The following is a 15,540-nucleotide window of genomic DNA, read 5'->3' as shown; positions in this document are numbered from 1 at the left end:
CTGGAGAATGTCTATCAACAGACCACACCTTTTCTGTACAGGACAAGAAACCACAGCAGCACATCCTATTAAAATAACATTCCACTTGCTCTTCAAGAAACAGGCAAACAGAAATTAAGTTTTAGATCTTTGCTTTGAAGGCAGGAAAGGATAAGGGCCGACTGTGTTGGTAGCTTTTAACAATTGTATGCCATTCTCTCAGTCAATTCCCAGTAAAGCTGCTGGGAATGCAGTGAGACTCTGGAGATGCTATTTGGAAGGACAAGCAAGCTTTGTTTTCCTTTGAAGGTGAGGAAATCTAGATTCCATCACCACACAAGGGAACCACCCGTTTCAGCTGACAGGCTAGCAAAACCTTCCCCATCACCTGATTTAGAACATGCCAGTGTGATGGCAGGCCTCCATTCAGGGCATGCGAGGGACTACAACAGCAACAGTGTTTTACACAATCTAGAACACCTTTTAAATGAGACGCCCTTTTCCAGAAGAAAGCATTTAATTTGAAAGTATTAAATGGAGCCTTTTCAAGCACGTACAGCTATAATGAGCAGACAGGGAGCTGCCTTGACACCAGCCATCTGACTGCACGTTATGCAAGTTGTTTGCAAAGAATGCAGCTGGAGATGTACTAATTGTAATGCCTCCTCAAAACCTGCTCATTACCATTACCTTTAAGCTACATCCTGTTACATTTACTTCCAGAGAAGATCTAGTTAAGTGTTTCTCAGCTGTGATGCATCATTTAATTTTTGACATTAATGAACAACTACAGTTTTGCCTTCGCCCTCCCTCCTACGCAAAAAGCTGATCAGAAGGACTCTCAGGAGAACCAGCAGCTCACCGAGTCACTGACGTGAGGACAAACGTCATACAGCTTGGCTCCATCTTCTGTACTCATAGAACACCTGGAAAACAGAAGAGACACAGTCACACTTCCAGAGCCATCCACCTCAAAAGCAAACAGCACCAAACTAGCAGCTGCTGCCTGAGTAACTCCGTCCATATGCCCAGCAGCATATTGCTGAGCCTTTATGGTCCAGAGCAGAGCTGGCTATGGACAAGCTATAAAAAACATTGCCTGGTATTAAAAGGCTCCATTCAGCAAGTTAAAAAAATAAATTAAGTAATACGCAGGGCACTGGGCAAGATTTGTCTGCTGCAAACGTCCCGTTTGTTATTCACACTGACACTGGAAACTAAAGGCAATTTGGGTATGCTTGCTTCAGTAATAGCTTCATTTCCAGAGCAAGTTCTGGTGGGATTTCAAATGATTCATTAGGAAGAGATTCTGCAAACAGTTACCTCATTTGACACAGCTACGCATGAGCTGGTAAGAGAAACCAAGCAAGGTTTTTAATTCCACCAGTAACTGCAGACAGTACAGAGAGAGGAGTGCAGCTATTTTTCACTCCCAATTTAACATGTTTTTAAGAGCCTTCCAGTCTGGATTAACCAAAAGCTAAAAAATAAAATAAAAATAAATCACAGAAGCATCCACCAATAATCTGTTATAGCTCTTGCACTGTTCTCTGAGAAAGATTCAGAGCTGACTGCAAGCTTTTTAAAACTCATTCATATATTTAAAATTGTCAACGTTCAGTTTGCAAGACAGATGGGTTGTTTCCCAGCTGCCTGACCCATGTGCCTCTTGGCCCCCCACTGATGCCCTAGCATCAGTAACAAGGTTTGTTGGACAAGACAGTCCTCAGTAACAGTGAACCTAAGGAGTTCAGAAGGTTTTAGTTTACAAGTAACCGTCTGACGTGCACAAGAAACCGAATTCAAATCATTTTACCAGCTTTGCAGAGCCATAAATTAAGGTAATGAGATATTTGTTCCAATGTTCCTGGTTAAATCTCCCTCTAGAGTTACGACTTTCGATTACATCTTCATTAAAAAACAACATTCCTAATGCTGTTGCAAATAACAGTGACGATAAAGCAATGCTGACCTTAACAGCTCAAGTTCCATTTGAGCTGCTTTTTCAGCTTTAATAAAAAGCACTAGCCTGCAATTTTCCATGTTTTTGCAGATGTTCAAAGGTAAGAAGCTTCCCTCCCTGCATCTCAGTGAAGGTATGCTCTCCTACTGAGAAAAGGTTTGGAATACATCATCTGTCTTAACCAGCCATTTTTCCAGGGCAGAAGAGCAGCAGTATTAACATATTTTAGTTCTGGAGAACTGATCTGCTGGCACTGAAAAAAAATGACACCTTTCAGGTAACACATTTTCCAGAGGGTGATCAGTGAACCTCAATGATTGCAGAGGAAGATGTGTTATTTACTCTGCATCTGAAGGTATAGCAAGCAGATAAATTAACAGTATGCGAAGGGGAAGCCCAGCCTGCTCCTAGTTCTCCTAAAATAGATCAGGATCACAAAACTTAAGGGGGAGAGTATTCATCAGGAAGAAGTACCTGGCTCCATTGGAAAGCTTGAGGATGACCTGGTTCTTCAAATCATAGACCTTGCCCAGCCAGCAGTCATAGGCTATGTAGTCACCGTACATGAAGGGCTACGAAGAAAACAGAAAACAAAGCTTATAAACATCAGCCCTTGGACTTTGAGCCATCAAGGAAATTCTCACACAACACGGCCTGGTTAGCAATCCCAAAGGGGGATTAGGGCAGCAACTGCAGACCTCGCTGTAAGCTAGAATTAAGATACATTGAGGAGGTGGCTCGACAGTCAGAACGTAGCCTGGATTCTCTATTTAAAAAGCTCTGACTCTGTGGGATTTTTCCTCAGATCTTAAACTTGCTATGTCAAGTGTCCCATTCTGTTCAAAAGCTACTCTGCAAAGGAGGGGCATACTTGCACTTGCCATTAGCTAATTTTAACAACTAATTGTTATTTATTTTAATCACCGAGCCTAATATTCCATCCCAGGCAGAGAAGCCTGTATCCCTCTGCCTTTCCACAGGACGTTTCTTGAGAAGGGCTCTGATACTCCTGCTGTTCACTCCCAAATCATTTTTTTTTTTCTCAGAGGAACCATAATGATAAAAACCTATACCACTTAACATCTGAAAATCCCCCCACCCACTCAAGTGAGAGAACCGAGTACACTGCAGTTTCAGCTTGACTCCTCTTAGCATTTTTATAGCCTGTTTAACCAGTAATGACATCGCAGCTCGAAAGCACTGTGCCAGTACAACGGGGCTGCCCCAATCAGGCACCAATCTCAGCACAGAAGCTCTCACCCAATTTAATCACAACCTAGCCCTCCAAGTCAATTTGATCTCAGCAATGTGATCAGAAACACAGAGCAGATGGGGAGAAGAGGAGCTACCGCATCTTCTTGCAGGGAGGATGTTTCCAGTACGCCTAAAATAAAACCAAGCTGCAGATGCATCTTGCACAATATGGCTGCTTCCCTTGCACGCACTGCTTAGAATACAGCAGCACCCCTCTAAACAACAGAGCTCTGGCTCCAACATTTATTTTGGCTGCATTCTCACCCAGATATGTTGCAGGTCTTTGCTGTTGACAGGGTAGAGGATGCAGTTGGTTCCTACCAGCTTCACAGCACACTCTATGTTGACATCAATCACAGTCCCACACTGGCTGTCCTGAAATCACAAAAGAGAAAAAGGGGTTATAACCTAGAAAAGGCCCTACATACACACGGGAGGTGCAGAAACAAGTCTCAGGAGTAGTCTGAGTGCCCTCCTCTCAGCACTCAGAGCCTCGCTCTAATGGGGCATTTCATGTCATCTTAAAACAACTCCGAGGCTGACATCACTCTTGAAGACCCGTGGCATTTTCTTCCCAGTTAAAATCTGCAATGGCTGCTAATGCAGCAGCCCAGAGACTCCAGTATCTGTTCAAATAAGACAACTCTGTGTCAGGTGATTAGCATTTATTTGCTTTCAAATCTGCCTGGCTGTTTGGTCTACACAAGCAAGCAGATCTTTGCAATTCCTTAGGACCATCATGCAGATACTGCCCTGAACCAACAAAGGCAGTGTAGATCAACCCCAGAACGCAAGAATTCTTCAAAGCAGTCTGTGACATCTCATATAAAGCTCGATTTTGCAGGACTTTATAAACGGCCTTCACTTGCTGCCATGCAAAAAAAAAAAACCTGGCACCTTTCGGATTTCAAGGTTTCAAGCCAGATAATTTGCAGTTGGTCCAATTACGAGATGGCTGTCATTATCTCCATCGCTTCGCTAAAGAAGTTGTATTTATTTTTTTTCTGTCCCCAAGAAAAATACCTCGTGCTGTCAAGAGCCTTCTGGGGCTTGCTTGGCAGGGAGCACGCAGTGTGCACGTTGCTTACACATATGGCAGAGGCCTGCAAGGAAGGGCTGCTAACCCAAACACTGTCAAATACGGCAGCTGCCCCGGCCTGCTGACAGCTGGGACAATCCATACTTGGATTTATTAAAGACCAGAGTCCACTATGAAAGCTGGCTGAGGCAATCCGACAGCAGCGGCTCCTGAAGCTGTCCTTATCTCAAACATCAAGGTCACTGCTCCAACAGGACTCGAGCATAACACTTGAAGGGCTTACACCCCGTGAGAAGTGGATTTGTTTGCTCGGTTCGCTTATAAGCACGCTGTTCTTTTGACCGTATCAAATATTTATTCAAGGCTTTCACCCAGAGCCCTCTTTGAGCTCCTCCTCTGGGGAGCTCACGAGTTTGCTGGCGCTCATCTCATGGCGGGGCCTGGCAGTTCGAGCGAAGACACCCCGCAGATGCAGTCCAGGGCAATTCCTGGACAGATTGCTCAGCCCTTTTGTCCGTCTGCCTTCCCACCTGCCTGCTGCGAGCCCCCTCCTCGCACCGCACTCACCCTGTGCCCACAGCACCTGCGGAGGTGTCGGGGACAGCAGCGTCCCCGCGTGCTGCCTGAGAGGAACTGTGCCAGGAGAGCTGGGCTCGAGGCAGGGGTTCATCCCCTCCAGCTGCCCCCCAGATCTCTGCTATTTCTTTCTACAAAGGCTGGGAAGCAAAGGAAGCCTGTCCCAGACGGAGCTGTGCTGATGGATGTGGCTAAGGCTAACGCAGCTTGCGGCCTGCCAGGAGGAGCCCAGCTGAGCCAGAAGGGCCCAGCAGAGCCAGGAGGAGCCCAGCAGAGCCCTGCTGTTACCTCTCACCTTCGGAGAGCCCCGAGCAGGCTTTGCCAGAGCTGTTCCTGATTCACCGCAGCTGCTGCCAGCACGGCTCCAGCCACAGGAGGAGCGAGGCCTGCTCACAAACAGCACCTGCTCTGCTCAAGCTCACGGCTTCTAAAAGCCAAAGCACAACCGCTTACCCACCCTTTCCTCCATGTTAGGCTATTTAAATAGGCTCAAATCCATCCTCAGCCTGTCCTTTGCAGTTTAGGGTTTGGTTCAGTTATGTTTTAGATTGCTTTGTAGCCAGAGAACAGCAACAAAAATCCTCAAAAAACGCCCGCCTTGTTCTACACTGAGCGTTTCAGGATTTTTTTTTCCTTCAGCAGCAGCTCTGAGAACCTCTGGTACAATCCAGCACCTGTGCTTTCTGTGGATCATCTCAGCTCTGGGCCGAAACCCTGCCTTTCCCTGGAGAGCACCCAAAGGTGCCCCACAGCACCCTACAGGCCTGCCCGTGCCTGCGGCCGGCCCCGGGGACCTCACGGTGCTGAGGGGGTGCTGAGGGAACGGCTGGGCAAGGCCAGCAGGGAGCAGTCTGCTCTGCCACAGCCCCCGTGGGCCTTCTGAGGGGGCTGTGTCTGTGGAGAGGTTACAGGACTTGGTGCTAAGGAGCAGGCAGCACAATTTCTCCCTCCATGCTGCAATGTCCCTGCGCTTCCAGCTCAGGATGGATTACGGAGGCCCTGTGCCCCTCACCTACCCCAGCCCACGCTGGGTGCAAATTCCCTTCAGGCCGAGCACGAAGGAAGCTGCTGCTCTGGGATTTGAGTCCCTCACCCTGTCTATATCGACTTACAAACCGCCAGGTTTACATGGCAAAAGCCCTCCTGCCATCAGCTCCAAACCAACGAAACCAGTACCACACCAGTACCCCAGTGCCTCCCACTCACAGCTCCCATTTACTGCGGGATGCTACCTCGTCACGGGCAGTGGCTAAAATGCTTGAGCAGGAACAGAGCGCTGTACGTGACTGCTCAGAAAGCAGGGATCAGCACTGCGAGCAGCCTTAGAAGCTCCAGGACTGTTGAATCACAGCTCGCCTCCCTCACCTGCCACCGAACCTTTGCTGCTCTCAGTTTATTTACTTCGCTGTCACACGAAGCATCAGCCTGCGCCAGGGGCCGCCCTGCAGCGGGGCGGTTCTGCTGAATCACTCCGGGAGGTTACAGCAGCTCAGCACTGCGGTCCCCAGGCGAGACGTCGCCAGCTCGGCTCGGCTCCCAGCCGCCCTGCCCCAACACAACCGTCCCGTCCTGCCTATTAGATAAAGGAGCATCTGAAACAAGCCCACGTTTCAGTTTTGGTATTAAAAAAATCCCCCTCAATCCTCCCAGCAGCAGCACTGGCAAGGGGAGGTGAGTGCTCTTTGTGGGGACTGCAGGCTTGCTAAGCAGAGATGAGATTCCAGCCCTATTTGCACCCAAAATTAAGCTTGCCCCCCAGACTTTCTTCCTGCTTCTGGTATCTGTAACAGCACACACCACGGTGGAGATACTCAGTATTTAAGCAGTGTACGGACAGCAAAGCGACTCATTTCGTAACCCCATCAGGGAGAGTGGCAGCTCAGCAAGCACAAGCCTCAAAATCCCCCATTTTATGCCTCCAGTCCTTCCACTCCTTCCCTCAATGCTCTCTTCTAATTACGCCACCCTCTTATCCCTTCCTTCAGGGAGGACAGCAGCGCCCAGCAGCCTTTGAAGCAACAAAACCCAGGTGTCTGACAGATTACAGACCCACTTCTAAATCTTTTCCCCATGCCAGCGTATCACCTGGAAAAATGAAGCCTGCCACCGTTCCTCATCCATCTGGATTAGACCTGTGGGGGCCCAACCGCATTCAGGGGAAATGATCTCATTTTACGCTTCAGACCCTGAGGCATTCTTTCCTCACACTCAACGCTAGACGAGAAGCGCATGAATTTGAGTCAGCTCCCTTCTCTTGAGGAACGGAGGATTTTGAGTCCTTCCCGCTCAAGGTTAAGAACAAGCCCGAGGAGAGTGTGGTGAATACAGAATAAGTTCCACATTGTGCGTTTGCCAGGCCAACTGGTGCAGGGCAGCCATCCCACATCCTGAATCTGGCAGGCTGACACTTGCAAATTCTCTATTTTAAAGACTTCGGTAATTTTTGTGATGTATCTGAGAAGTAAAGGTTTTCTTTGGGATAAAAGAGGTTTATTTTTTCCATTTACCACTGATATTTAAAATACACTTGAGGGTAAGGTGAAATGTAAGTCATCTTTGGATTTGCTGTGTTTTTGAATAGAGGGGAGAAAAACTGAGTTATGCACTCACCATTCCATCAATAAAACATGAAGTTACCAGCCACTAGTACAAACAGTCAGGTAAATACTGTTTTTAAGCATGCAAACAGACAAGAAAGGAGTGTGCACCTGCTGGGACACACCAATGCAGCTACCGATACACCTGCAGCAAGATAGAGAAGCCAATTTCTGCTTAGATGACTGTGGAAATCACAAACAAAAGAAGCACATCCACATCTTGCCAAGAAGAAAACTCAAAGTCATTTTAAGCTTTCAGGACAGTACCAAGCATTGGAGAACAGAGAATTGAGAGGCAGGACTCGAAACATCCTTTTTTGAGCAAGAAGGGTAACCACGGTGCCCAGCTGGGCCAGGGACAGCAGTGTGAAGAGCTGATATTTCTATTTGCTAGCAGTTCTTTGTTTTGGAGTAAAACGTTTTCATAAGGCTGCAGTTTTAATAAGGTATCTTGAAGTCAAATTTCCATTTCAAACAAGAATTCAATTTCTTAAGGAAATGCTTTGTCTCAGCATTTTCCTAATTACCCTTCACAATTTTTTTTTCACTCTTTTCTTCTCCTCAGAACACTCCATGCAAAAGGGATGGGCTTACTGGTTTTCTCCCTTTAACTGACAAACAAAAGGGCTTTATTTGCAGCACCCAGCCTGGTCAGAGAAGGGACTCCTCCATCCCTGCACCAGGCTGCTCGCCATGTGGTGTGACTGCAGCAGTCTGCGGCCAGCTGCCGGCTTCATCGCAGCCTCGGTAGCTAACGCTGCTGGAAGCAAGTCAAGAGAAGATGCGAGCATACACATGGCAGGCCATATGGCTCGAGGTTACAGGTTAGGTGTTAGCAGCAGCAAGGAACTGCCAGCCCAGCTAAGCTCCCGAAGAGATCACATCTCGTTTGATAATCGATATGGAGCAGTGTTCCCAGTGTTCCCTACAAAAAACACATCCACGCGTCTCCGACGAGCACAAACGCTGTAAAACTAGAACAAAATGACTAGGACTTAAAATAGCATCCAGGAGTAGTAAAGGTAACAATCACAGGCTGCTGATTAAGAGCCAGCCTGCTTTCTGCCACCCTAGCAGATACTTCAGCGTGTCTTGCTCCAGCAGAGGTGGGATTTGCTGCATTTCTTCTGGGAGGAATCAGACAAGATGGTGCTCGCTGCAGATTAAGAGGTCTCCTGGAAAATATTTCCTCCTGTCTTTCTGCCACAGCACACCAAAAGGTACACAGGGACTGAGCGACCTGCCTCTGCTCCAGCCTCCCCATCAGGTCAGGGAGAGCACGTTCCCCACAGCTCACGCTGGCTTGATTTAAAACTTAAAGGGTGCCAGGTTTAGGCGAGCTGCTTGTCTCATTACCTGACATTCCCAGGCGTGCCTGCTCAGGAGACCTTTGCAGATCTGCAGCAGCAGCGAGGCAGCCTTATCAGCATTTCATTTTCAAAGGATGCTGCTAGGTCTATTAAACAGGCTAAAAATAGAACACACTCAAAGCTTCACCGCTCAGCTCCATTCAGGCAATTTGGCAAGCCTCAGAAATCCATGCAGCAGCGTTACGATCAAAAAGGGACAAGGGAAAAAGCACTTACACTGGAGCTCATGTGTCTGACCACATCTCGAGGGACGACAGAGCGATCTTCAAGCTTCAGCTGAGGGGGAAAAAAAAAGAAAAATTGGGTTTAGTGAGCCCGGGTGACACTAGGTCAGAAATGACATGACAAACACAAACGGCATCCCATCCCTCTGGGCTGGAGAGGCTTTCAGCAGAGGATGCTGAGGCACTTCCACACACCTAAACCCCTTGGAGCACTTGCAAAATCCCGTTGGCAGACCTGAAACGCAGCAGCCAGGTGATCCGTCCCTGACTGAGGATACAAAAAGGGTCACAGCCATCCTGCCCCAGTGCCTCCTTCCTCATCACACAGCACCTCCCACCCACAGCCCATCTCTGCAGTAGAGGAGACAGGAGACACACGGAGAAACGCACCACACCACACTTCTGTGCCTTTTTCTGTGTGTTTTTCACCCAAGATGCTCCCTAAATACCCGTGGAAATCCCATTTGGCCTGGAGAGTTTTAAGGAAGGTGCTGTATGGTGAGACCTAGCCAGCAGGAATGGGTTCTGGTATCAAACCCATTGCAGCAAGCACTTGCCTACAAAAAAATCTCCTGCTGCACTCATCAGCCTGCAGGTCCGTGCAGGTAACAAAAAACATCAGAAACAGCACGGATGAGCTCACAGCACCGCTCACACTCCACTTCCTGACAGAGCACATGGTGCGAGGAGCTAGTGCTGGCACCAGGAGAGGCAGCCAGGCCATCACCACCTGTCCTACATCAGTCCCCACAGAGCTGTGGCACCAGGACCCGTTACGGGTACGGGAGGCATCGCCCGATGGATCTGCGGGCATTTCATGCCAGTTCACCAAGCCACGTCCGTCCAGCAGAAATCCTTCACCGAGCTGCTTCAGGGATCTGAACACCACTCCTGGGCTGTTTCATTGAGCGTTATTAAGAGGCTGGGTGCTACAAAATGCAATTCCCACCTAAGGCACCACAAAAATGCAGTACAAGGGCTAAGATCCTAACCACGCCGATGGGGAGGCCACGAGGCTGAGGGGCGCTGCTCACGAGCACATTTGCAGAGCTCAGCGTGATGCAAACACACTAATTACATCCGGGGCGTTTTGGGAAGCACCACGGGAGCTGAGTGTCAGGGACAGAGCCTTTCGTGCCTTCCTTTGACTTCATCTCGCTGCGGTCGCTGTACGCACCACTTCTCCTTGATCCCCAGCCCAAAATCCACCATGCTTCGTCAGCATTTCAGCCCAGCCCACGCCCTGGCTCGCAGCCTGCATTACTAAATCAGACGTAAATCTATAATCTGAGGACAGGATCCGGAATCGAACCAAAGCACCTGCGTATTTATTGCCTTCCTGAGCGCGTGTTTCGGTCGGGGAGGAAGGGAGGCAGCCAGCGAGGCTTTTAGACCGACTGCTGGAGTCAGGGCTCCAGCGGGGTGGGAAACCTGAAGCCCCCCACAGCCCATTTCCAGATCGGGGAAGTGTTTTCATCGCCTCCCACATCCCACCAGGGTATAGATAGACATCAATTTTTATAAGGCTTGCTAAAATTATTCGCCCAAGCACCGCGCAGATGGCCTCGTCACATCCCGAACCAGGCGGCGAGGCTCACACTCCGGTAAGCACCTGCAAGGACAGCATTTGGGGTGGTTACCTAAGGAGTTCTCTTACTGCAAAACCCAAAGCGTACAATGAGTTTCATTTCAAGGTGTATTAGGGCCATTTGACCACCACATGCTGGAATAAATCTGTGCATAACCTATGTGAGAGACGTGCTTCTGTGTTCTGTATTGCACGGTACCTGAAGAACCCAAACCCACAAGCTGATCTTACACAAATATCATGGTAAATCTGAGAAGGTGTAAATGAAGCCTTCCCAGTCGCTTGCACCAGAAGGATATAAGCACAGTATTCCTTCCAAAAGGCTCAAAACTTTCTCTGCAGCAGCTGCATTTTCCCTTTTCCCAATGCCCCCAGCTCCAGAGGCAGCACAACCACTTTCGGCCCCACGTGCCCGACCCACCTGCCTCGATGCTAGGATAAGCCAGCCATATAGGCAGGATGCCAGCACCAACCACGACCCGTAGCCGGCCTGTCAGCACACAAAAGACTGTTGAACCCCAGAAGAAGCCCAGCGAGAGGAAAGCAGAAGGGCTGTCGATGAACGCAGCCTTTCTCCTCTGTTACACCCGGGTGCGTGATCGTCAGCTGGAGGTGAGCCCCCTCGCTCGGCAGCCAGGGAGCTCTATAAGCACTTTTAAAATAGGCACTTGGAGCTCGGTTGCTATATTTACCTCCGTGCACGTTGGTGTTAACATCGCTGGAGTTTTATGTTCTCGCCACGTGCCTTGGGAATAGCCCCAGGAACGAGACCCAGCAGATCCCCAGCGCCGCGCTCAGCCGGTCCTGGGCTCCCGCACACCAAGCTGGGCTCAACAGCCCCCAAAGACCTCAAACACAGGGCTGATGACAGTGTTACCCCTTCACCTTTTCTTTATTTATTTTAATTCATGTTTTCCTAGGTTCAACAAGGCAAACCAAAGACCCCCATCACTGCGCACACATTGCACCCAGGCGAAAAGGGATGCCGGCAGTCCCACAGTTAATGCACCAGCTGCTGAAAGGAGCAGGTTGCAGGCAGAAGGGTTGTTATATAGAATATATAGAGCTGTAATAATATATTATAACCCAGGTATTCCCTCTGCTGCTCACCCCCGAGCTCGGTTGCAGAGCCACCACTCAGCCAAGGCCACCTCTGCTGCTCCCCAGGCACGGTGATGCTCTCACAGACGTACAGCAGGGGTGCTGCGGGTCATTTGGGATTTGGGCTTTGGAACAAGCACCAACACAACCCTGTTCTCACTCCCAGCTGTCACCTCACCTCCAACAAGCAGCTGTGCAACCATCATTTTCACCTGAAACTGCTGAGACTGGGAGGAAGGGAAGAGCATCAGCACATGAAGCCTCGGCAGCTTAACGCTTCCAATCAGTTGGGTAATTTCTTAGAGCAACAAATAAACTCATCATTCCCTGAGCAATATTTTTTTCTTTTTGTAACTTGCAGCAGCACCCGTGGCAGGAACCTGGCTCCTGGCCCCAGCCAGCAATTCAACCTGGGGTAATTACCTGGGGTAAGTCACGTCTCAGCTCCTTGGATCTGACCCTCAGCTCCACAAAGCAAACAGGAGACGTGTGGCCCCTTTTCCTCTCCGGAGCCACCTCCTGACTGCAGACCAGCACCGGAGCAATTTATTTTGATGGCTGGGACTAGCCAGTGCCACGTCTCGTGGCAGGTAAACAAGCAGCAATTGCTTCTGAAGCTGTTATGGACAAATAACAGGAGATTGCTGTGGGGACGCAGCCGGCCCTGGCTCTGTGTCAGAACAAAACCCGTCCTGGAAGTGCTCGGGAGTGCCACAAATCCCTCAGCACTACCTGCACGATGAAAAGCAGAGCTTAAGCTCACTCATAGCTGCTCAAGTTTGCTTGTGGCATCACAGGGGACAAAAACACCTCCGCACAGGCTCCGGCTACCAGCGTCCACCCCCAAAAATTAATGTTTTATCCACCAGAAGGAGCAGTGGCATTGAACTTCAGGAGAAATAAGGGGGAAGGCAAATCCACCTCCAAACAGCGGCGCTGGGTTGTGCTATGGCCGTGTTTGACTCCAGCGCTGTCACACGAGATAATTACGAACAAACTCCTCCTTGCTCTGCACAGATCAAGACCAGAAGCTGGGGAACGAGCCGAAACGCAGAAGGGAACAGCAGCTTTAAGCCTGGACACATCCTACATGAAGTCAGGGGTTGTTTGATCTCACGTGCAGCAGCACGCAGCTCACCAGGCGTTTGGCAGGTGTCCTTACCGGGGGCAGACGCCGCCCCCTCCTTTGGTGACTGCTTAAAACACACGGAGGAAAGCAACCAGGAAAGGAAACCACCGCAGAGGAAGCCTGAGTGCAACAGAGCTGCTGGAGGATGGAAGGGACGTTCATCCACCCAACGAGCCACCAAGAGCCAGGAGGGCACAGGGTGTCGTGGAAGCTGGAAATTGGAGCGAAGCAGGGACCTGGCTGGCAGCAGGCACCATACGGGGAAGGAAAGCCGGGCTCTGAGCAGCACAGACCTGCTACCAGCAGCTCCTCTCGGCTCCTTCTCCATCCCACGTGTCCCAGCAGTCCTCATACAGCTTCCCTACCCATCCCCACGCTCTCCTGCTACACAGCAGGTAAAGAAAATATTGCTTGCAATATATAAAACTTGTCAAGGGGACGGTAAGCTCTCTCAGCAGGGCTAATTCAAAGAAAGGGTGGTGGAAAACACAACGCCTTTCGGGTCTGGCATTGAATGCCCTAGGTATCTGTCCACATTTAACAGGAGTACGGTTTTAGTCCTGCTCACACCTCCCTCCTGGCCCCCAGCCCCAGCTGGGCAAGCCACTGCGAGGCCATCCCGAGGTAAATGTCCTCACCCAAGGCAGCACCCCCTGCTTATTTTAGTTTTTAACGCTCCCGGTCTGATTGCACACCCGAATTCTCTTCGGTGGAAACAGCAGCACAGCAATCACCTCAGGGCGAGCTGGTTTTATTGAATCCACAGCCTGGCTGCACAGGGCTGGACGACGAAGATTCAGGATTTCAAAGATCCAGAGGACATGGAGCCGAGACGTTTGTTACGGTTTCAGGATGGACGCGTTACCAGCGACACCGCACACAACTTTTTGGGAAATATGTTCCACATCCAAAGCTCACTTCCCTCAAAAGACATTTCTGGTCCGCTGATCATGCTGTGTTGTACAAAAAAAGCAGGGGAGAGGATAGAAAAAGGCAGAAGAGAGAATCCTGCAGAGCTCAGTTTGCTCTGGGATGCTCGCAGCAGCTCCCAGCACCGCTTCAGCCAGCTGGAGGCTTGCAGCCACGCAGGGATTTTGAGGAAAGAAAGAGGGAAATGAGAACGGGGCAGAGCTACCAGAAACGTGACCTTCTGAGAAGCAAAACCGCACGACCTTGAAGAGCAGAAGAGCTGGAAAACAGAGGGTTTGGAAAACAACTCTTGTGGGATGAGGCTGCGAAACAGCCAGGATAAACCTGCACCGATCCTGTGACAAGCCCTGGTGACTCCTACGAGGTGAGCACGTGCAGTCCTGCCAGGCAGAAGTTCAAAGCGGAGGCACAGGAGGTCCTGGAGAGCCCAGCACCCCTTACAGACGCCCTCCTGGGGCAAGCTGTGGGATCCTGAGCAAGGCAGTGGCACAGGGCTCCTGCCAGGGAGCAGGGCAAGGTGAGGCGTTCACAGGAGTTCAGAGTTTTAACCATTTGGCACTCCATCATTTAGCATTTTCAAAAGATCACATCGCATTTCACAGCTCTCCAAGAGTTACAGAAGTAGGAACTATTTAGAGTTACTTGAATATTTTTCCTCTTTCGGTGCAATTTCCAACATGCCCTGACCCTCAAAACCCACGAGCCTCTGTATGGGTCACGGGGGAAGGACAGCAGGCACAAAGCTTTTGTTTCCTACCATCAGGGCAGAAGAGCCCAGGAGCTCGTTGGTGAGGCTGCTGCCAATTCACTGCAGAACACACCGGGGGAGGCAGGGAGGTGCTCGGCAGAACCGAAATAAATGCTTTAAAGGACTTCTCAGAAGCCAGGAGGAAATCGATACCGGGTTCCAGCACCGGCAGCACTACCTGTGGGCTGATCCCACAGCACGGTGCTTTTGGTGGGGAAAAAAGCTGTCACTCAGCCAGCAGCACGGATCTGTTACCTGCAAACCACGCCGGGTTTAATTCTACACGTGGACAAAACGGGCATTCAAACAAGGACCTAAAGAAGGATTTCCTAATTTCTGAACTAGGACGCTGTGGCCAGCAGCAGCTTTCAGCCCCAGGCCATCGCTCTGAACGGCTGCAACAGCTTCACAGCCCCCGTGCTGTCAATTAATTTCCATCCAAAGTCATTCATTTCCATCAAATTACACACCCCCTGTTAATGGGGTACGTAGCCAGCCCTTTGGGGGACCCCGGGTGGGTGGCTGCGTGGAGGGCAGCAGGGGGAAGCCTCTGCAGTGCCCACAGGAGATGAGAAAACCCCAAAGCAATGAGATCCCAGATGGCTGCCACCAGTTGAAATGTTCTCCTTGCCTTTCCCAACAAATGAAATTTGGGTAAAAAAAACAAAACAAACAAAAAACCCCTTGAACAAGTTATTTGACGCAAGGAAAGTTCGGCTCAATCCTAATGTGGGTAAACGCCGTGCTTCAGAGCAGGGGAATTTGGCTTCAAAAATAAATCTCTCTCGCAGCAAAAGGAAATCTTTTACTTGGATTTTCCTGCTCCAAGACCGTCAAATGTTATTTATTACACCAGCAACAAATCCTTCCTGTGGCTCTGCAAATTTACGTGATGTTTTGGAAATCCCTGCAAGGCACATTCCCCAGCTGGGGAACCCAAGGGTCTAGCGAGGAAGCTAAAAAATCCCCAGCAGCGATTTGGGGGCAGGAGGACGAGGCGATGGGAGGGTTACTGGGTGGGCTGAAGGGTCTGGAAACCTCT

At 49.9% G+C, this 15,540-nt stretch overlaps 1 protein-coding gene across 2 annotated transcripts in view; it reads right to left on the bottom strand.

Annotated features, from left to right (window-relative positions):
- UBE2O (ubiquitin conjugating enzyme E2 O) overlaps positions 1–15,540 on the bottom strand; it is a 57,595-nt gene that overhangs the window by 21,204 nt on the left and 20,851 nt on the right. For both annotated transcript variants that reach the window (XM_027471696.3, XM_072025775.1), the window contains exons 2-5: positions 8,995–9,054; positions 3,461–3,571; positions 2,417–2,514; positions 842–905 (exon numbers count right to left, since the gene is read on the bottom strand). In XM_027471696.3, the coding sequence (XP_027327497.3) occupies positions 842–905; positions 2,417–2,514; positions 3,461–3,571; positions 8,995–9,054 (333 nt within the window). The remainder of the gene's footprint in view (positions 1–841; positions 906–2,416; positions 2,515–3,460; positions 3,572–8,994; positions 9,055–15,540) is intronic.

The sequence above is a fragment of the Anas platyrhynchos genome, chromosome 19 (genome assembly GCF_047663525.1).
Source record: "Anas platyrhynchos isolate ZD024472 breed Pekin duck chromosome 19, IASCAAS_PekinDuck_T2T, whole genome shotgun sequence".
In the NCBI taxonomy this organism is placed as follows: Eukaryota; Metazoa; Chordata; class Aves; order Anseriformes; family Anatidae; genus Anas; species Anas platyrhynchos.
Note: the sequence above shows the minus strand (reverse complement) of the source record. Positions and strands in the feature narration are given on the sequence as shown.